At 42.7% G+C, this 23196-nt stretch overlaps 1 protein-coding gene across 2 annotated transcripts in view; it reads left to right on the top strand.

Moving 5' to 3' along the window:
- Positions 1-23196, top strand: part of ARVCF (ARVCF, delta catenin family member) — a 174467-nt gene that overhangs the window by 62588 nt on the left and 88683 nt on the right. For both annotated transcript variants that reach the window (XM_026091942.1, XM_026091943.1), the window contains exons 2-3: positions 11643-11801; positions 21797-22404. In XM_026091942.1, the coding sequence (XP_025947727.1) occupies positions 11643-11801; positions 21797-22404 (767 nt within the window). The remainder of the gene's footprint in view (positions 1-11642; positions 11802-21796; positions 22405-23196) is intronic.

Below are 23196 nucleotides of genomic sequence, written 5' to 3'. Positions count from 1 at the left end.
TAAGTTTGTTCCTCTCTGAAGCACTTATGATGGGAGTTTTTCTGCAAGAACCAGTTTATTCCTGCCAAAATGTTAGTAGAGAATGTGGGCTTTATGGAAGCACTAACTAACTAACTAAGGGAGACTAACGGAGGAGGCTGGTTTGCATCAAAGCAAGGTGGTCGCTGGTGTCAGTGTGTGCGTAGGGAATTGGGCGCTTTGACAAGTTCTGGCCCGGCCCTGATCGAGCTGCCGAGCAGCGTACCGACACACTACAGCCTCTCGACAGCCTCGGCTTGGCAGGATTCCTCTGGAAAATTAAAGATTCCCTTTCCTGGCATAAAACGTGGCCAGGRAGTGGGAGTGGGAGTGAAACACAGCTGGCCTATCCCTGGGTTGAAAGAGCAATCTTGCAGCTTGTCTTGCCAGCTGCGGAGGGAAGTGCAGTGTTCGGAGGATGGATTGAGCTCTCCGAGTTAGTGATGCTAGTTAACAGCAAGTCCGTAATTTCATCTTGTGTGTTCTCTCGTTGTTGTTACCTGTGTGGGATTAATTGAGAAATAGCCCTCTGAAAAGCCTTTCGAAAACCTGTTTGAAAGAAGTAACTTAAATTACAAGCTCTTGAGCTGCCGCTTTTTAAAGTCTTTATCACATTTAAATTCTATTGTGAAATGCCAACAAATGCCTTACAGAAATAATAAGATATTATGTAAATAAATGGGTGGCTGGCAAATGTTATTGGATTTTACAATTCAAACATTTCAATACAAAAGTGCTGACGCAGTGCCAATAGGAGTGGTCACAGAAAGATGCTTGTGTCCAGAGGGCATGTGGGACACTCAGCCAGCGTTGCTAGTGGGGGGAAACCCAATGTTTAACTAGAAGATTGAGAGCTATTTTACTTTCCTAGTGAAGATATTTACTGCTGGGCAAGTGACTTCCACCTTAGCCTAAATAATTCTTCCTATGCGTGACTAACGCTCACCATGCAGTAATGGCAGTCTTGGTGCAGTGGATTTGTTAAATTGCCTGGCTGCCAATATTTGGCATTGTGTTCCTGCCACTGAACGGACCCAGGGGTTTTCCAGGCATTTTCTTAGTCACACTGCCTGGATAAATGGTTCTCATCTTTTTTTTTTTTTTTTTTTTTTTATACGAAGAACACCGAGACCACCGAGATCTACACTCTTCCCTTTCCCTTCAGTCTTTTGTTCCTACTGCTATGCAACCATCTCCGTTATGCTGGCACAACAGGTTTGGAGCTATGTTGTGGGGACAGAGTGGACAGTCATTCCTTGGTGATGGTGGTTTCTCAGTTATATTGGCACAGTGCTGTGTTGGTGGTTTCTCAGTTATATTGGCACAGTGCTGTGTTTGCAGCTTGACCTTATTTGAGATGCTGCTGGCGGAGCTGAGAAGGGAATTCATCATGGCACGCTGGTGGGAGGAGGGGGAATTCTTGAAGCCAAAACCATTGCTGAGCGTGGGACCTTCCCTGAGCCCCCTCCCTGGCAGGCAAAAATCTCTTCATTGCATTTATGTAGCTCTTCCATCAGCAGGGAATGGTGGTGGCAGGAGTAGAGGGAGACCTTCRCAAGCTTTAGATAACTTATTCTTAGGCTCAAAACCTTCAGAGGTGTAACAGTCAAGCATGACTACCTGTGTGCGTACATGTTAGGAWCTCTCCCTTCTCTGGTTTCTGATTAAATAGGAACACATTTGTTAAAAATAAATAGGTCCAATCAATTAATAGGTGATGAGGAAAATTCCAGAATGTGAGTTTTTCTTACTTGAAACATTTGTTCTTGCTGTCTAAAAATTAAAACGAAATGTGTCCAGTTGCATGTGTGATTTATCAGCCCTCGGCCTCCTGACATTGGGACTAGTTAAACCTTTATCTGTGAGACTGAAGGGTCTTTGTCAACTTTCCATCACCCCTTTGGGCACTGGAACTGTGATCARATCACCCCTTGACCTTCTCTTTGATGAGCTGAATAGCTGGGACCTAGGGCTTGGTAAGGGATCCTGTTCTCCTGGTTGTTCTGGTAACTGTGGTCTGAGCCCTTTCCAGGATATCTGCATCCTTCCCAAGCTGTGGACACTAAAGCTGAACAGACTGTTCCAGTAGTGGCYGCACTGATGCCAAATGGAGATAATGAAATGTTCTTATTCAGCATTTTCCCTGTCTAATATCCAAGATTTATAGTCGCCTTTTTTTACCATTCTGTTAAATTGGGAACTTTGTGTTCAGGTGATGTGCACTAGGGCTCCCCTGAGCTTTACTTCAAGAATGCTTTCTCTTTTCTTCTTTTTACTGTTTATTGCTAGTTTAACAGTGGCTTAACAAGTCTTCCTRCTGTTTTTCCAGTCTGTGTGAAGATTGTCCATGTACAAGCGGGGGTTGCAAGTTCAGTCTTTGAAATGCACAGAAAATGCATGAGTAAATGTGCTACTGGAGAGCGGGCRGAAAGCTGTCAGTGAAATTGGGCAGTTGAAATAATACAGTAACTGCATCGCRCTTGGGAAAACTGTCTTTCTGCTGGAACCTCTTCTGTTTGGAAGATTTACAGCAGATGAAGCGGCCTCTGGCTTCTTTGGCTTGTTTGTGTCTTTTGGTGTTCAAATGGACTTTTAGTCATCCAAAGACCTCCCACAAAGTTTCTTTTCTGCTGTCACATTTTTAGTCTCTGGGGTTACATAATATTGAGAGCCAGGCTTGTGTTAGAGGCTGTTCGCACATTTCCTGCTCTSTTCTCTTCAGGGAATGGCTTTTGGTTTGGGCCTCGGGGAGGGAGACCCAGAGGGAAGCAGCAGAATGCAGTTTCACATGGGTGATCTCTCGGGGGCTGTTTGGACGGGAGCAGTCCTGCTGTCTCCGTGCCAAACAAACCTGCTTTGGTGCTTAATAGTGGGAAACATTGGCAAGCTCCTTCCTTGTGAGACAGGTGGTGAGATGTATTCACAATCACTTTATATTCCCTAGGATGAGAAATAAATTATTTAAGAAATGGCCTTCTTGGAATTTAGGCTTTAAAACTCATCGATGATCCACTTGCTCTTTCTGCCGCGTTCAGGATTGAAAAAGCTTTTTGCTTTTTGTGTTGCGGCTGTGTGTTTTGTCACAAAAAACATTTGTTCTGTAGTTGAGATCTACAGGCAAGATTGCGGGTGGGTGAGGAGATTAGTTAAATTTAACGCTGATCTGATATGGCTACCAAGACACCCAAGCAATGATCCAGTCTTGGTCATAATTCAGAGCACATAGAGGTGGTTTACATATGCCTTGAAGTTAAAAATGCCCTTCTTTGAGGTGCTTTGGTATCAATGCAGGTAGGTGTGCCCAAGTGTTAGCCAAAAACTGACAGATCGGCTCTGGCTCTTTCTGTTTTGACATGCTGATGATGAGTTTAAGTGGCTGGGGCAGAGGCTGGGGCATGTGGACTGCATAAAGAAAGCTACTGACATATTCTGCCAAACTGACAGCTCTTTTTTTTGTTTTAGATGAAGGACCTAGCTTGTACTTCTGACTCCTATGTGCATGTAAGTTTGTGGACTTGATATCTAGTAATACATGCATCAGTTTTATTTCTGACCAAAACTGTGTGGGGTCAAAGAGAAAGGAAAGCTGAATGCCTGTCTTGCAGAAAGGAATGTACAAATGAGTCATCCCACACCACCCTTAAAGCCAGCATTGTGGAGGCAGCAGGTGGAGATGAAGGAAAAAGCCTGCTGGAAAATTGCAGTCCATAATGTAACCTCATCCCACTGAAAATCTTCCTAATTTAGCCTTGATTAGTTCATCTGAAAGGCTCCAGAGAGGAAGCAAGTCAGAATTGTTCTGGGTTTGGTCACAGATTAGACACGCGGGTTTGCATTGTGTTTGTCTTTGGGAGGTAGTTTGGCTGAAGAGCTACAGACCTAAATTACTGCATATCAGAGTGAGCACTGTACCAAATCCTGGTGAAAAGCAATCATTTCCTGTTCTTTTAGTATGTTTTCCTGATGAGCAAATCTTCCAGATAAACATTAGCCATAGTGTCAAAAGCTAGGAGAAATAGGGTTGGCCCTAATGCTGTGCATACCAACTGTTCTTTAACTTTTTTGCTTTTATCATTTTCATGTTAAAAATGCTGCTTATGCTTCTGTTTTACTGCATGATCTGGTGAACCACTGTGGGGAGAACAAGCTCGTGACTAAGGACTGAATGATGAATTGCGATACCTTGGTCTGGCTCTGGGTTCTACCACAGACCTCTTACATCTCTGTTCTGAGACCTGGATCCATCCTCCAGCTTTAATGCTTTCTTAAAAGGCCTGAGACTTAATGTAATTTCCCTACAGAACCAGTGGCAAGAGCTCGATGCCTCCAAGGAGGAGATTTTGTCTGTGCAAGATCTGAATTGTTCTCTGAAGCTGCCTATTCTGCTTCTTGACTAGAGATGAAAAATTAAGTTACTCTGCAGTTAGATACCTCACTAAGCTGCCTGAAGATAGGTGCTGTGAATTTGGACCTATCATGCATCCATTTCCCTACCAGGAAAATGTGTGTCCTCATTGCCCCCTCCTAGGAGCCGCTTACGTGAGCAGAGCGCTCTGTGGAAGTGCGGTAGCACTGCCATTATGCAGTGCAAGAGCCAATGGTGACTGTTTTGTCCTGAAAATCACTGTGCGTGCTTGATTCACTGAGCATTACCTTTAGCGTAGTGGGCCTGATTAACATGTAATTTTTAAGTTGATATCATCCAGTCTGTTGAAACTGATTGGGATGTAATGTCTTGGCATCTTTGGTTAACACCCAGTCGATCTGAAAAACATGGCAAGGCAATACAGAGCCCTGAGAGACGTCTGTCTTGTCAAAGTGACAAATTGTCTTCTCTGGTTCAAAGGACCAGCTTGCATGGCAGAGCTAAGTAGCTATGGGAGAAAGGGGAGGAGAGCATGGGAAAAATGCCGTATTTGTTTAGGCCTTCCCCAGTATTTTTTGTTGTTTGTTGCTCTGAGTTGAGGATCTTTGTCTTCCTTAGTCTAAAACAACTTTACAGCAGGTTAAGAGGAGCAAAGCCTCTGGGGCTCTGCCTCTCCCACTTCTGGTTCTTATAAACTGTTTACAATCTCCTCCAGTTTTCTAGCTTTGTATGGAAAAGTTCAGTGGGTCAGCTTTCCCTTTAGCTTCATCCATCATTCCAGTCAATTAGAAATAGTTGAGGGCCAATTGCCTGGTCTTCCATTAACTGAGACACTTCAGATTGTTTAAAATAGCATAAAAGCCCTCTTTGTTGACCGTTGGGCAAGCGCTGTAGATTTGCGTGTTGATGGGCAGTTACCGCGTGGCTGAACAGGACCCCAGTGTATCTCGCAGTGCTTGAGGGATGAATATTGCTGCTCCAGGCCTTGTCTGGGCTTTGATTGCCTCTCCCCCACCTCCGCCTCTCGCTATCCCTGGAAGGTGCGATGCCTTCAGATGCTGAATTACCATGCCCGCTCGCGAAAGAAGCGGCTCTTTGTGGCTTTTCTAAACTTCTGTAGCTGAGGTTTCTTCAGTTGCTGAAAAGTTCCTTTTTAACCTTGGGGCTTTAAAAGCTCTTGGCATTATTTGTTACTCACTTGTCGTGTGTGTTCCTAAAGGACAAAGGAAGCGTGTAAGTGTTCAGGGAACAGTCGGCGCATTGTGGTGTGCGGCTGAGTTAGCGCTGGTGTGCCATGCCAGGACAGTCTGCTTTCACGTAGGGCTAACGTTTTCCTTATGTTCAGAACTGCCCAGCCGGAGGGTAGAGCTTGTGCGCGAGCTCCAGCAGAGCAACTTGAAGAGCTCTCCTTGAAGCTTGTCGTAGGGTAATGTGTTTGGGTTCATGTTAAAGTGAGCTGAATCCATAAATAGTTTTTTTTTTTTTTTTTTAAGCATTTTGTTTCCCATGACATATTTAACTGGAGGAGTAGGCTTGCTAAGAGGAGGTCAGTTGATCCGTAGGAAAATAGATATTTGTTTTCCCATCTTAAAAATCATTGTGCATCTAGCAGACTCTCTCTCTGGTGCCGTATGCTGCATTGGTTTCAGTATAGGCCAGTCCTTGAGCATTTTGCTGCTTCAGAGTCACTTTGCCTGGATGATACCTCACCTCTTGATTCCCTGCTATGCAGCAGTGTTTCCCTGGGTAGTGAAGAGTTTGGATAGCTGTGACTGAGCACCCATACTTGATGCTGAAGCTCTGGATCTCGCTGCATTTTTGGAATTAGACAAATAGAGTGTGTGGCAGTCCTTGAACATAGTCTTCACGCTCTTCAGGAAGGTGCCCTGCCTGCTAGCCCTGCTGTAGGGGAAGGCTTGTTTCCCTGTCGTCTTCCTTTTTGATCGTGCTTCAGGAGCAGTTTCCTCCAGGGCTGCCCACGGCTAAGCCGGGCTCTGCGAGGGGTGTGCTGGCTCCTGTGGGTTCTGGCTGCGGTGCTACCAAGATGCACAAAAAGCTCCCTGGACAAATCAAGAGCTGGGAGCGCAGCAGAGATCTTCGGGCTGTAGTGAAAGAAAGGGAGCTCTGGCAAGGCAGCAGAATGTGATAGTAATCAGACTGGAGTCTTGAGCTGCTGGGGAGCTGGACCTTATGTTGGAAAAAGGTCTGCCACGAATGCCCCGAGTTCAGCAAACTCCACCAGTGGTTCTCCTGCTCTTTGTCCCATTGGGACACCAATCAGAGACAGATCCTCAAAGCAGGAACATGACAATCTCATGGCTTACAGGGTTGACACATTCCTGGAGATTTGCCTCTTTTCTCTTCCTTTCTTTTCCTCATGCCTTCAGCAAAGCACAGCTTGCGGATCTGACTGAGCTAGAAGTGCAGACCTAAGTTGGAAGGGGACCAGCTCTGCAGAACAGCATCAGTCTGAGACTTGATCCTGGTAAAACTGATGTTTGCCTGACTTTGCAGTTATAAATAATCTCGATGATTTGCAGAGACTGAAGTAATAAGAAAATTAAAAGTAAGTGAATAAGTAATTTAAGCAAAGGCTATGAGAAAGGGAGGAGGGAGAATCCACATTTAATTCAGTTAGAACTATTGTCCARTGGCATTAATTATGCCCAGACATCTGATGTGTTTCACAGGAATTGATACACTTGAGCTTTGTCTATGCTGGGGTGGTTCGGGGACAAGCGTGTTCACTGGTGTAGACCAGTCTTTGTGCTTTGCAAACCCCTTCAGATCTGATATCTAGCAGTAGCCTGGAGTAAGCAGTAACCTGAATAGCCTGCATGGCTCCCTGCTGAACAAAGGGCATCTCTGGGAGAATGTTGAGTCGATGTACATCTTTTCAGAGTTTTTAAAGAGAGACTATTTTGGTGGAAGTAATAATCTCCTGTAATTTTATATTATTTACAGGCAGTTTTAAATTGTTTCATAGGCAAAGAATAAAGAATTTTGTTTACTGTTTGAAAGTAGGATGTCTGATCCTCCTGGGAGAGGTTATTGGTTTATTAAAAAAGATATGAAATAGCTGTTTTGATGGAAATATAACTCTAGAAATTGAAATGGGGATGATTATAGAAGCCGTAGTATTCTAATGCAAAATAAGCCCTGGGAGATATGTGCCCTAAATGGTAAATCACTCTGTTTTTTAACAAAACAAGAATTACTATTTTATGGTTCTTGCTTATTTTACAAGGCCTTTAGCTGTTTCATCTGCACTTAACTTTTACAGGCTAGGGATAAATTGATTTTTTTGTTGTTGTTGTTGTTTTGCTTTTTAAATAGCTTGGGTTTTTTTAAGCATGCTGGAGATTTAAGTACAGATAAACAGGATAGGATTCATTTAGTGCTGAGGAAAAAAAGCAGGGAGAAACGCCTTGGCTATTGATACCCTTTGCAATGATGAGATTGGAACCTATTCTTATGACTTAGTGTTGTCTTGTAATCTTCTTGGAAGGAACCAAAGAGGATTATTTGAAGGGGACCTCATGAGTAACRCTCAGCCAGTTTTGGGGGGGGTGTCACCTTGCAATGCATTGATCTGTTGCAAGAGGAATCCTGCCACCATTTTACAGAGGTGGGGAGATCTCTGTGGTTTGGCGGTTGTGCTTGAACGTTTCAAGGGGAGGGAGAAGTCCCTGAAGGAGGAAGGAGCTGACCTGCAGGATCTGTCAGCAATCCCAACGGTCTCCTGTTGAGGATGACCGGAAAGAAGCTCCCATTAGACCTGGTCTTCCCAGGTGCTCAACTGATGCCAGTGATTGCCATGGAACAGCAGATCCCTCTTGTGTTCAGGAGCCCCCTCCTGTCTGACGGTCTGGCCATGGCCTCTTGGCCATCGTGGTAGGGAGGGAGGAATTGTGTGGAGGCTTGTGTCTGCTTTGAGAGCACCCTACCAAGGTAAATGAAGGAGAGTGCGTTGTCCTGGACTGGAATATCCTCTTGTCTAGCAGGCAGTGAAATACCAATAGGATTCCTCGCTGCGGGAGTAGTATTCCAGCTCTGTCTGATTACTTGTGTGTTATTTTGAATAACTGGGCTCAACTGGCAAGTGTTTGGCATCTTTGAGATGTATTTAGCAAAAGAGCGTCCTAGATACTGGCTTAGAAGCTGAGTACAGGGGAACGTGGTTGAAAGGGGTAATGTGTCCCAGTTTCTGAAATTTATGATAATCTAAAATCTCTAATGATGGAAACTAAAACAAAACAGATAACAATCTTTGCATCTTTTCTGCATTATTGCAAGCTCGTGACAACTACAAGTGAGCAATGTAGAGAAAGTACTGGCTTTGGAGATGAAAGAACCACCTCGTTAAGCTGATTCAGGGAAGAGTAAGTTGGATGATATTCAGTCCTCTTTGCTCACTGTGTCCCTCAGTAGTTTGCACAGTAAGAAGGAAAATACATGAATGTGTAGTCTGGTTAGTTGTCTGCATGGGAATATCTGCCTTCAATTTGGCAAGCTTTTATGCTTTCTGATGCTCGGGATGGTCTCTTGCTACCAGTAGTTTTCTCCTTCAGGAATGCGGATCTGCACCATATCTCCCTGAATCTTCGTTTTAGAAGCAGCCACAGGATAAAAACAAGCTCTGGTGCTCATTTAAAGTCAATATGCTCTATTTTTCAGTTTGCTTATGTTTAAGTGCCAAGCTTCAAAGATTTGCTTTGCCTACAGGCAGCCTGAATACAAAGGGAGACTTTTTTATAAACTGAAAAGTATTGCAAAGCACAAAGAGCAAAGTATTCCTTTCCACCTTACATGTCCCCAGGTTCATTATCACAAAACAAGGTTTGCCTCTGAAGAATCTAGAGGAGAAGGAAGAGACAGAAATTCCTCTAGTCACCTCAAGGTGCAGCTGGAAATGAATGTGATGGATGAGATGTGTGTGTGTGTATGTGTGCGTGAAGAATAAGAAAATCCCACCTGGAAGCAGTTTTGGCACTCAGTGCCATGGYAATGACAAGGAGGTTTACACGGACAAGGTGTAAGGGAGGAAAAGTCTATGCATATGTAACCAATTTCTTTGTTGCTGGTGAGACTGGGATTGTGTGAAGACGAAGGGAAGCTCTGAATCTTCACTGAGTTGCAATGTTGCGTAAATGTCTTCCGTTTAAGGGGAAGCTTTACTGTGGGGTGAGGAAAAATGGAATTGCAGTTGGAATATAGTCCCTTCAAGAAGAATGTGAAGGGATTAATCTGTTTGTCACAGGAGCTAATTTCCCTCCTGAAATTGTGGTCAGTGGATGCAGTCTGACTTCTGAACCCATAGAGGAATCAGTGTGTATCATAAGTTATTGGCCATAACGATTAAACACTGCAGACTGAAAGTAGGGATTTTCTTTAGGATTTCAAAAGCCTAATACTGGTTGATTATTTCTATAGCCTGAGTTATTCTGTGATTTCAGTAGAAATTGGAGCAGTGGCTGCTTATAGCACCTCTGGTGGTCCAATATGTGCTACCTTTGAAGGTTGTCCGTGTTGCATTTTGAGTGAGATGATTGCCTGAGGCTTATTGTCATGGTCTTGGTTAATATTAGCACTTGCGAGGAAAATGAAAGTGACTTCCTAGCTGAAGCCCAAATTCCAGAATGCCAGAATACAGCTGTAAATAAAGGAATCTGAACAAGGGCATCTCAGCTTGCTTCAAAGGAGGTTACGGATCACACAGGGATTAAATGAAATACATTTTCCCTACAGAGCCTAATGAGACCTCAATACCCTGCTCCTGCTCAGCAGCATAAAGTCATTTGGAAGAACACTGTCCTTCAGGGCTTACAAAAAACCATGGCACTGCCAAGGGTGCAATCCAAAGTCCATTATCGAGATGAAATGCAATTTTTCCAAACAAAATGCTACAAAACAAAATGCAAAATACAAAACAAAATTGGTGATGAGGTTGCTCACAAATACAGGATATTTAAGCCTTGACATAATTAGATTTAGCACCTGCATAGCAACAGTTTCATCGGTATCTTTTTTTGTTTCCCCGTGATATGAAAACGTATACTGAATTTGTTGACAGTGTTTTCTTTAGGTGAGTTGTGTTAACTCTGCAGTTTAGGGCCCTGTGTACTAATTCCTTTCTGTTTAATAAAAAATAAAAATAAAAACTGTGTGTGTGCATGTCCTTAATAAAGGATATTCTTTATGTTCTCTGTTTGACAAGACGTGAATAGAAGCCCTGCTTTGGCTTTGAGGTCTGTGTAGGTGGATGCTGTGCTTGCATGTAGCCCACCGCCTTCAGGGCGTGTAATAAAATGAACAATCTGTCATTTCATTTTACATAGTTGAGGGTTTGTAATGTTGAGGAAAAGTCTTATTTCTCAGTATGCAAGTCAGTTCTTTACTGGCCACTTGCTGTGAAACTTCTGAAACACATTCATTGACCGAAGGGGAACTTCCTGACTTCTGTGCTGAGAGAGACACAATTGCACAAGGCAAAGGAAAGTTCAGCCATTTGTGCGCGTGAGAAGCAGAACGGTTCTTTTCGGGCAGTTTCCCTGCAAGAACCAACCTTTGATCTAGTTTCCTTCTGTTCAGTGTTTCTTTATGTTATGTGTCTGTGACAACTTTTGAACGAGCTTGTAACCAGGTAGATCTTACAGGCTTACTGAAGGGAGGATGTCAGAATGGTAGCATTGCTAATAATTCAGCTGCTCATCTCTAGCTATGCATACTTTTTAAAATTATCATTGCTCTGGACAGTGGGAGACGGGTGCTGCTTTAATAGAAGGTCTTGATCTTTTATAGCCTTCTGTAGTCTGCAACTGAGTGTGTCTTATCAAATGGAAATAAACTTTTAATGGTGTGTAAGATTAACTGCTCAGAAACCCAATGATCCTGTTCACTGTGGAACAGAATGAATGTTTCTATGAGCAGAAATTCCGCTCCTCCTACACTGGGCATTGAAGAGAAAGCTTAAAGCAGGTTTAAATGTAAACTAGTACCCTGTTGTAGGTTGCCTATAAACATGAAGTCCTTGATAGCAGCTTCACATGATTTCCCTTTACTGAGCTGAGCCCAGTCAGACCAGCATAGCCACAGCATGCTTTTTGGGGACAGTAAATTCTTCTTTCTCTGAATATTTATTTGCAAATTGTTGGATAAAACGTGTTATTTAATTAAAAAAAAAAAAAATGCTGAAATCAGTAGAAGAGTTAAGCCATGATGGTAGAAGTGACAGATGCCTTTGTTTCTGCTCCTTTAGGAACAAAGCCCCAGCAACCAGACATCGATAGCAATGATGCAAGAACCTCAAGAAATGGTGGAAGAGACGGTTACTGTGGAGGAAGACCCAGGCACTCCCACTTCCCACGTGTCTATTGTCACTTCTGAAGATGGAACCACGAGGAGAACTGAAACCAAGGTGAGAGGTGGTGGGATGGACCTTAGAATACAACCAGTGAGGAAAATGGCAAAATATCACCTAGTCGCAGAAGAAACATAGGGAATAGAAGGGAGCAATGAGCATCATGCCAGTGTGAGCCTCAGTGATTTCCTGTGTGTCCTCTTTACCAGCAAAGCTGAGTTAGGCGCTTTTTCAGTTTTGCCTCTGTGTCTAGCTTGCTCTCTGTCAGCTGTGCTGATACAGCTGTTTATGGAGCAGTGCTGTGAACTGGGCAGTAGAAATTATCCCACTTAAAGAAACAAAACCACTAAAATTCCTCCCTAGCCTGTTTCTTCTTCTAAGATTTGCTTTATTTTGCTGATACAGTTCTCAGCATTGCCCTGCAAACAGATACAGTGATAGGAGAATGAGATGAGATGGTAGGGCCTGGAGTAAATGACTTGCAGCTGAGGAGAATGTGCTTGGAATTATGCCTTCAAATTAGTTGTGATCTTTAATAACAATATGGGATTATGCTTTTGTCCTTCAGAACGTGAAGCATCCTATTTAAATAACATCATAGCACTTAAATTCTGCATCAGTCTTGTGAGTGGAAATTTACTCCTGATGCACAGGGAAAGCTGGGTACTTTTTCAAGCTACCAGTACCTCCGATTCCTCCGCACTGTGGCTGTTGCATCTGTTCTTCCTCTCCTGCTAATGTCTTTTTTTGTTCCCTTCCCTAGACCTTGTGTAAAATGATTTTGCAATCTCTGCTGAGCAGGTGCTGTATGTTCATAGTTGCCTAACATGCTTTTGGGTACCATTAGAGTAAAAATATGCCTTGACCTTTAGGTCTTGGGAGTTGAGCTGACATCTTCATTAGGTGATGTGAAAGATGAAGGGCGAGTCCCTTTTTAAAAACTTCTAAACAGGATTGATTAAAAAAAGAGACTGTCCAGCTGCTTTCTGTGTTAGGAGGAGCTGAATAGAGGTCACTGCACAAGCAAGTGTTTATTTTTACTGGCATTCCAGAATTGCAGTCCTCTATGATACCTGTTCAGGACATCAAATCCTCAAGTTGGAGTCAGTGAACATTGGCTTCCTGAGATCAGTGAACCTGCACAGATTGCCATAAACTGAGTATCTGGCTTAGTTAAAAGATAAATTTATCTGGCCTATTTTCTCCTTGTTGGAAGGAAATGAAGGTCTTAAAACAAAAAACCCACTTTTGCTTAGCTCTTCAAATAATCTATTTCATCTGTAACTTATTTGAAACAAATGCTATTTTCTTTCTAGCAGCAGCAACAACTGTTGTTTACAGGAAGGAAGTGATAAAATTACAGTGGTGATGGACACCTTTTTATATGCTCTAATAGTAGTACATAGTTTTAGGAGGCTGTAAGTGCAGCTATGCAGGGCAATAAAATGATAGCTATGACTGTAAAAATAGAGTAAAGGCCATGCTGTGGTCCCTAGATAATGGGACGACATGGAATGAAATATTTTGTCTGAAATAGTCGTACCACTGATGAGCTGCATGTTTGTCATAGCATAAAAGGTGCAATTTTCTCCTATGTGGTGTACCTGCTATTTTTCCATCTTCCTACAGGAAAGAACAGTGGCARCTTGAAAGCAAGCATTATACCTACAGTTAGGAAAAGAAAATTAGAAAACAGCATCTCTTAGAGCTACTGCTCCAGAGCAATGCTTTATTGTGGTGTTAAGTTCATTCCAAGCACTGAAGTGTTTTAAGAATGGTACATAGCTGTCTTATTTGAAACAACATAAATCCAGAGTAACTGCACTGACTCCAGCTTATGTACTATTTAGAGATGTTTCTTAACAGTTCATTGCTTAACAGACCAGCTCTTAAAAAATATCCAGTTGTTGCTGGAAAGCGATACTGAAATGTCAAAACACAGATGGGGCTTCCTTAGTCCTAACTGTGTCAGAAGATGCGTTGTGACTTCAGTGAGGTTGCTGCTGTCTCTTAAATGGTTTTGTTTACTCTTTTCCTTGCTGCGATAATATGGCATAGATTAACAACTCTTAAATGCGAACCTGAGGTCAGGCTTTTGTTGTGGGTGTTTTCTTAATCACATTGGTCTTCATCTTTTATTTTGTTTTGATAGTGAATGTGAAAATGGAGACTGTTGTCACTTGAATTTCATAGTGTCAGTTGAGTGTCCTGGAGTTGATTGACATCGACTTGCTATCGCTGGTAATAGGTAGCATCATGGCGGTTTTATAGGTCATGCTATTATATGCAAGTGCCTCACAAAGAAAATTAAATTTTGTAGTACCTTTGTGAGGAGGCAAAGTTCTGACTTTGCTGTTCAGATGAGGACAGTGAAGCAGAGTTTCCACAGAATGCGAGATGCRAATCCAGATGTCCTGGGTGTGCGGGGTGCTGTAAGAGCTTCCTTCCTCCTGCTGGCAGAGGGGCTGCCGTTGGGGTGGTGGGGGGCTTGATCAAGATCCTGCTCCACCACAGCGATGGGGGCACTCTAGGTGATTTCAGTGTCCCTGGGCCTCCACTTCGTGCCTGTAACCCAGTAGTAAGTAGATCCCCTGCTGTTTCTGAGTGGTGAGGTGCTGGATTTCTGCCTAGCTGGAAGTTTGGCTATCCCGGACCAATTGCCGTTGCGCACATCGGTAAAACACTGCCCCACGGCAGGGATGTTGGCCGTCCTGCCTAGGACCTGCCTGGTAGGACCGTCTGATTCTGCYACGGTTCTGCCTTTTGAGATTTGTGTAAAGGTTGCCCAGAAAGGCGCGTGTATATTGTGCAGGAGCAACGGGCGGCACGAGTCACAGCAGCCGCGTCCTGGCAGGGGTCAGGCCGAAGGTGTGGTGGCACCGCCGCGAGGAGTCTGTCCCCGTCCCCTGCGCCGTGGGCTTGCTGGCTGGCCCAGGCAGCTCCGGAGAGAGGAGGCTGCTGCCCGGAAAGAGTGGGAACGGCCCTGCGAGGGGCTAAGTTTAACCTGTTCGTTGGCGATGGCGTTGACGAATGTTGGCATTCGTCTCACCAGCAGGGTCTCGGTCGAACCCAGGAACTGCTCTTCTGCCTGTTCCCTCCCGGATAAAGAACGTGAATCCGGCCTTGCTTTTAGCATGCGCGCCTCTTTATCCTTGTAAAGCAACCTTTCCTATGGCAGCAGTTCTCGCATCTCTTCTGGGTAATACTAATCTGTTACTTAATAAGGGTAATTAAAATTGAGATATATATTTAACAGACAGTGTCACTATATGTGCAGAAAGTCAGATGTGTATTTGGGTGCACCCTCAGAATCGGTGTGGTCCTTCCAGCTCCCCAACCCTGCGCAATTTAACCCTCCTGTTGTTCTTCAAATTAAAGGCCACTTGAGAACTGGTTTTTACTCCTACCCTCTGCTAGCACTTGAACTGTTTCTCACTCTTAGCATCATGTACTGGTTTTACTAAGCCAGTTACCAGATTGCAGCTTGGTTCTTGATGTGTCTTGCTTGTCCAACCTGGTTTTGGTGTCTTCTCTCTGACAGAACTGTTGGGGCCAGATTTATGCTTGGCTTTTTGTTTTTTGTTTTTGTTTTTAAATCCTTGAGCAGTCAGTCAACTCAAGGTAGTTAGGACAACATGCTAATAAAGGTTTTCCTGCTCTAAGTTGCTGTGTTTGCTTTACACTTCTTCGGGGAAATATTTAGCACCAACTTTTTTTCCTCTCTGACTAGGAAGCTCTTCAGGACAGTGCTAGTCACCATTTCCAACCATATGTGTTTTCCAAGGGAAGTGGCAGCACAAGATGCTTCYTCTGACAAAGTAAATAACACTGGTTGTGGTTTCTAAAGAGCCGCAGAAACCAGAGGAGTTTTCCAAAGGTGTAGTTTCCTTGCAGGGTAAACTRTGTGGGGCTTAGTCAACCTGGTGCCATTTAGAATGTATTTTTAATTTCTGCAAAATCAAATTGTTTGTTACTTTTACTAAATTTTATGACTCTAGATCGCTGGAGAGCGATACGTTTGAAATTCCTACTCTGGGACTRAAGCAGGGCAAAGGCTGTAAATGTGCACGCTCCTGTATTATGCTGTTCCTTTGTTTTTTGTGTACCCATTGTTTCAAGACCGTGATTTAGAGAGGTCATTCTCTTCAGYAGTGTATTAAGTAAACAGCTTTAATGCAGAAGCATCAGCACTTCTGCTCTGCTCTTCCCCCATTTCTTTGAGGATGCCTGTAGCAGCGAAGCAGGAAGAAGGCAGAGTGGAGTTGAATGTTTGACAAATTTTAAATTGCGTAAACCTTCCTTTTCAAAATGAGATATCTCTGAGTAATTCTTCCCTGAACTGTTGTTCTCTTGGTATTGTGCTGGCTAAATCCCTATGTAACATTCACTGCACAGATGTATTGGATCAAATACTTCATCTCAACTTTACAATCTCTCYAGAAGCCAAATATCTAGCATGCTAAAACAGTCAAAGACACCCTGGAGAGAAAAATACCACTTTTAGTCTGTAGGCTGGGACCACTGCAGTGGATTAAAGGGATCCTGGTTTTAGGTGGCCGAAAAGAAATCAGTAAAATAAACTAGATCTGCGTGTGTTTGTGTTSCCTTTTTTCTTTCCTCAGGCACCTTTTATATCATCTTTGAAATGTGAAAAATTTTCAGAGTTTTAGATCACTTATTCTTGAAAAACAGTGTTTTATGATGACAAACTGTGAAATCTGTCTATATATCAAGCTATTTCATTTCCAGTTTGCCCAGCTGGCTTGTGCCTTCCGATGCTCAGCGAGTGTYGTCTTGCACAACAGCCAGTGCCTGGTGCTCTCGCTTCCCAGCAGCAGTGGTGGGAAAGGGCCTGTGCCTCCAGCTCGGTGGCTGTGGTTGCGGTTCTTCGAAGCTTTGCAGAAGACTCGAGGGGAATTAGGTAACAGAGCAGGAGTGGGTTTCAGCTGGAGTGGAGGGCCCTTTAAAAATGTGAAACGTGAAGCTTAAAATCGAAGAGGAGAAATCTGAGCTGTTGTTTTGAAAACCTATGGGGCGAGTTCTTGCACAGCGTTTAATAGAAAGGTAATCGCTTCAGCCTGTTTGGGCTGATAAGTTTTTTACAGTCCATGGTTCAAAAATAAGCTCTCAGAAATGTCAAAATGCTTTTATCCTCGCACGTTGCTTCTCATCTGTTTCTATTTTATGACGTGGCTTCAACAAAATTTCTAGCCCCATCAGCTTCTCTAAAGTGCTTAATCTATTTAGAAAAAGCAAAGCAAAACCAACCAAACAAAACCCTTCAATAACAACATGGAAGGCAAGAATTATAAGTACTGGTTAAGATGACTTCATTTGACCAAGGCAGCCCACTTCAGCTGAAATCTCAATACTGTCTTTCCTCCGCTTGTCTGAATACTGTGCACTTTGAGGAATTCGCTTGTACCATCCTCATATGCGTCCAGTAAGTCCAGCCTTTGATTTTTCATGTTTTCTTTTTCTCATGTCATTTGAAGGCAAATGAAAGGAGGAGGGACAGAAAAATACAGAAATTGCTTCAAATGTGTGACTGTTTCCTTCAGGTTATGTCAGTAAATGTATTTCCAGAAACAGAACAAGCAAATGTATTAACACAGGGGTTGTATGGGAATTATTTAACAAACAAAATAGTTACAATCTGGGAGTGGGGGGGGTGAGGGGGGAAACAGTGGTAAGGTCAGTAAGCCTGAAATGTAGCTATATTCTTGGTTTAAAAAGAAAAAAAGGAAAAAGAGAAAAGAAAAAGGAAAAAAAAAATAGTAGACTTGTGAAAAGCACCTAATTGCCATCCCTTTGGAAAGCAGATGCTTCTTGTGGGATTTTGGCTCCAGAAGGCCTAAAAAAGTTGGTGTTATTGGAACTTTTTTTTTTTACTGTGACTGAAACCCAAGTCTAGTTTACAGATAATAAAGAATTGCAAATATGTTTCAGGAATACTCAGACAGCCTCTTCATACGGAAGTAATCTGAAGCTGTTGTCTGGTAAATCATGGGGTTGTTGCATTGAAACAATTGAGAACCCTTTGATTTGTAATCAGCCTAAAAAAATCTTTAGATGGATTTTCTTTAGAGGTTAGAGAAAGTCATATTGCAGTTTCTCAGAATAACTTTTATTCCTAAATTGTTAGAGCATATGTGTAGCGTGGTGTTCATGCTAATAGAGCTTTCTCAAGATTGGGTGCATCTGGAGGATGAGGTGTCTCTCGGATGAGAGCGTCTGCCGTGGCTCCCGTTTGCCATAGCTTCATTCTCTCTGGCTAATGCATCAGTATTAAGGAAACCACAAAAACGTTAGAGAAGATTACTGTGCTGTCAACTGCTCAAGGCTGCCCGAGTTCTTTTAAGAAATATAAATGAAACATTCCCTTGAGCGGATTTTCCTGAAATGAAGGGGGTTTTGTTTTCTTTCTTGGAAACGTAATACACAGACCTTTCTCTGTATGCTGGCTAATTGTTTCCAAAAAGCTTCCTTTTATTGTCCTGTAGGCAACAAAAGCCATTTATCACACAATGTATCTTCTACTTCAGTGCCCACCCGCCACAAATGAGGCATAGGTACAAATAGTCCCTCAAGCTCGGCTTGATTTCTTCCCCCTGCCCCCTCCCCCCCCCCACAATAACACCTTTAACATTATTGAACTCTTTTATGGAATGAGAAATGTGTACTTTAACGCTCGACTGAAATGTTCCCCTCAGGCACTGGAACAGGATTTTTTGATTGTCCTGATCCTTTCCATGCATTAACAGGGGCAACATGCAGCAAATGGTAGTGGTGAAGCTGTGCTAACCTTTTAAAGTTGTTCTTATGTGTACAGGCTGACACTAAGCCTGTAGTACATCTTTTTGACTAACAGCCATTGAAAAATTGTCCATGCAGGTCTCGAAGACAGGCAACTATGGCATATTGGGGGAAAAATTGCAAATTAATGTCCTGCATTCTGTGTTGGTAATAAAAATCTCTCTGCAAATACTTTGTGGAGTACCAGAGTACGTTTAATAAAAAAAAATCTCTTAAGTGCCGTTAAATACCACTGGTAAGTAATAAATAACAAACTGTCTAGAAATTGATTTCCAAAATGTTCTGACATTTTGCTTTATCTTTTTTGCGTGTACGTGTACAGAAGATTTGCAAACAATTGTTCTTGCCATAGCATTGCTGCATTATCGCTTACCTTATCCTTTTTGACAATAACAGTGATTCTCAAAAAAAGGAGGCAGGGGGGACAAGGGGGGGAAGATGAAACAGTTGAAAATGGAAAACCGTCCAGAGCTGCCAGTAGGAGTGATGGGTGGAGGCCTGCAGCACTGCTGTCCTCCCTGCAACGGCTTTGTTCTGAGGATCTGCCCTCTCGCAGGTCAAAGCTTGTTGCTGCTTTTGTGCTGTTGCTGCAGCCGTGCGTGGTGTATATTAGCTGTCTTGTCTGATCTTGACAATTTTATGCAAAATCAAATGTGACATACTATACATGCATGGCAGCATATGTCTTGAAAAGAGAAACTTGGGATTAGATTTAAGATACTAGTTTCTGTTGATTAATGCTGAAAACAAGCTGTATGAGGTTATATAAGCACTCTTCCTGGCATCCAAAAAGTTGCCTGTGTCCCTTACTGTGCAAAAGCATCGATTTTTGATTTGTCAAACTCTTGAAACTCTGTATTTCCTGTTATTCCTGATACTGGTTCCAAAAYTCAAGAATGTGAAGACCAAGCAGTTTGTATCCAGTTTTGTCATTGCTTTGCATAGCCCCTCGCATATTTCAGGCCTGAGAAATGTTGCTTTTTCTACTGTTAGAAGATAGTTATGAATAAATGACTTTGAATAAAACTTTTGTTTCACGCATCAGTGGGAGAATATTGAGCTGTTTGGCTTGTGTATGTCCATATTACTAAGAGCGACCCCAAGTTGTTTACTGTACTTTTTAAACCTCAAATCTTTTTCTTCTCTAAATTCCCTCTGGTTTTATAAATGCCGTGACAGCAGTCATGCTGGTATTGAATGGAAAGTCAAAGCAGTGTGTGCAGGTTTTAAGCAAAAACCACTGTTGGATTCTTCGTCATGAAATAAACTCTTGCTTCTAGTTTTGGGTCCCTTGCTTTAAAAAACTGGAAAAAGAAAGTTTTGGAGGGATGGAAACTAGCATCTTCCCTAGAGTTGAGTTGGTAAGGCAATCCCTCTTGGGATGCTGAGGAAAATTCTTTCAGCTCTGGCCCAAATTAGATACTAAGGGCGTGTTGATACCTGGCTATGCTTTGTTCAGCATCATGATACTGCTCAATTATGCTGTTGGTAGAGAGTCATTTATGCTGTTTTCAGTGTTACAGGATTTCATTACTTCATTAGGCTGAAGTATCATTTGCTCACAGATGTCTCTAGGAAAAGAAATGCTGTTTGGGTGAAATTTTTCTATTTATGGTTTCTGTGTCAAAATGACTGGAGGACATGTCTGGAGCTGCTTCAAGAGGTGTACTCTAATTATTTTGTTTTAGCAGCAGCTTGGCTAATATGGTACCAATCTATATGTTTAAATTGGAGGGTACAGGTCAAAATATCTATTTGGACCTCCGAGTCCCTGAGCATGCCAGGAATATATACAACAGTTACCATTTCTCTTGATATACAGTTTACAGGAAGAAAAGTGTCATCTGCTTATGCTTACTTATCTCTCTGATATTTACTTTAGAAACCCAAAATATCTCTAACAATTTGCTTTTGCGTTCCTCCTGTCCCCCATGTGTAATCCTGTCTTGTGTATTGATTCTCCCCCCATCTTTGTGGGTTTTTTACGTACAGCTGAAAGTCAGCATTTATTGGGGTTAGGGTAACTTTGCAGGTGTTAAGGTAACTTTATAAGGGTTAGGGTAACCCATGACAGGTTAGCTTCTGCTGGATTTCTTATTCTCACTGGAGCAAGTTTTGCCRGTCTCTCTGGAAGTCAGTACAGAACTTGATGGCCCCAGCTGTCGTACAAAACAGATGGTCCTATGATGGTGTGTAAATAGTAGTGGTTTTTGTCCAGTGTTGTCTTACACAGATTACCAGATCTTTCCCATGAAGGCAAAACATTCTTGGAAATTCTTGAGGAGTTTTTATTCTTAGCCCTTTAGCAAGAAAACCTGAATACACTTCCCTCTGGACAGTTACTGTTTTCAGATCTTTTCCACTATGTGAAATCAGATAGCCTGATTCTACCTGTGCTGAAATAAAATGTGGTTTATAGAAAAGAAGATAAAAATGTATTTGTGTGCAGAACTTTCTGTATGTTTTAAAGAAGCTTGTCTAAGCCAATGTGTTTAGGGTAGATGCAGTTGCAAGTACTGTGCAGAGTTCAAGCTTGGTGTTAGATTTGTTAGTTATAAGACTGTTATCACCAAAATAACTGAGTGAAGCCAACTACCTTCTGGGTTCATTTGATGATGGCTGGATGTGAGCAGATTTTAAAAGCTAGAGAGTTGTGCTGACTGAAAGCTAAGAGCCTGAAACTTTTCTGTTTGGGGTCGTGATTTCCTAAACATTACTGCTAAATTTGAGCCCCATCAGCTACACAGTAGTACAAACGTGATCCACATCAGACAGCATAATATAACTGTATTTCTATCAAATTAGAGAACATGATGTAGGGTTTTTTTATGCTACTTGTGAGAGGACAGCCTATGGCTACCCAACATAAAGTCTGCTGTAGCAGAAGTTGCCTCTTGAAAGCATTTTGGGAAAGTTTGAGCTGGTATGATGACTTTGCACTGTTTCCACACACTGTCACGTGGCTGCAATGCTTTTGATTTGGTAGTAAGAGCCCCAAAACGCACAACTCCTATTAACTGGACCTGTGACATGTCCTTTCAACTCTTTATAGAAATACTTTTCCAATATATATGAGTTCATAAGGTGAGTAAATCTGTGCTTCCATTCAACAGGCTTGTCGCCGTAGTATGCTTTGTGGTGCCTTCTCCCCACTTTAGCATTATAGCTCCCCTTATGTCTCATTGCATCATGCAGCAAGGCAAAAATTAATGTCCTTATTCGATATTTTTCCACAGGTTACCAAAATGGTCAAAACAGTCACCACTAGAACAGTGCGTCAGGTCCCACTTGGGCCTGATGGCCTGCCATCGATGGATGGCTCGTCTCCCATGGGCAGCTACACAGATTCGATAGACAGAAGGTACATGAAGAATGGGGAGCGGTACATCACACCACAAGCATCGTCCACGTTAACCAGATCTTACAACAGCTACAACGATTCTTACCCTGACAGCCACGAAGGCCAGTATCGCCCTTATATCGGTCATGATGGTTATGGAGATCTAGCCGATAACTACGGCAGCTTGTCCCGTGGTGTCAACTACCGTCCTCGCTATGCCTATGTGCCAGGGAACAGTTACCGGCCAGAGGATGGTAGCTTCACTTTGCCAAGCAGGAGGGATAACTATGGTCCTATTGCCCAGCCCCAGGTGCCAGTGGGCAGCAACGTTGACTTGAACCGCTCCCAGCCAGAACGCTTCCAGCCAGAGCCCTATGGGCTGGAAGATGATAACCGCAGCCTTGGAGTGGATGATGAAGGATATGAACTGGATCCAGATTACTCCACTGTGAACCGGCGGACATCTGCAGGCGTGCCAGAGAGAGGAAGACCTCACAAAGGAAGGTAAAGCCCATTTGTTTCTTGCTGTGCTATTTGCAGCTATGTTTTCCTTAGTTGAACACATACATTTGAACTCACAATGGTCTGGTAAGTTCAGGAATTACTTGGCAGAAAAAAACATAGCAGTGTGGTCAGCATAGCCTCTGTAAAGAGGTAAACATGTTAAAATCTCAAGAACAGGAAATTTGAGGGGTGGAGGGGGAAAGGCCTTGCACAAATGACAAAATAAGCAGTAAACTGGTTTGAGATTGCAATGCATGTGTGATCTTGGCTAGAGGAAAGATCAGCGTTTCTCAAAAACAATTGCAGGCAAAAACAAAATGTCCTAAACACAGGAGCACAAAATAAAGGTAGGCCTTGAGGAAGAGGTTTCCTCTAGGGAAGAGGGGAACTCCCTAGCTTGCTATGAACAAGGTAGAGCCCATCATTTCATTAGTCGATAAATAATTGTGGAGAATGCCCATGAAATCTAGAAGGGGGTATGTGTTGTGCTCAAGTACCCTGTCACTGTGTTTCTGGACACTTCAGGTTGAATTTAGAAAGAAAGATATGCTGTCCTACAAGAAGGCTAGGTTACTTTTTTTTTTTCCTTTGCTTAAAAAAAAAAAAAAAAAAAGGTGTGACTGCAGTGTGTTCTCCCAGTCCCATCCCATGCTAGGAAGGTGAAGAAAGGGACTTGTAATTTGTGAGCCTTCTGACAGGCCTGGTTACGTATGCATTTGCTGAACAAAAATTTTGAACAGCTGGTTGGTTGCGGATGAGTTGATACTGTGGTGGTGAAGGGACATTTTTTAT

This window comes from Apteryx rowi, unplaced genomic scaffold (genome assembly GCF_003343035.1).
Source record: "Apteryx rowi isolate R43461 unplaced genomic scaffold, aptRow1 scaffold_93, whole genome shotgun sequence".
In the NCBI taxonomy this organism is placed as follows: domain Eukaryota; kingdom Metazoa; phylum Chordata; class Aves; order Apterygiformes; family Apterygidae; genus Apteryx; species Apteryx rowi.
This window is presented reverse-complemented; position numbering and strand designations above follow the sequence as displayed.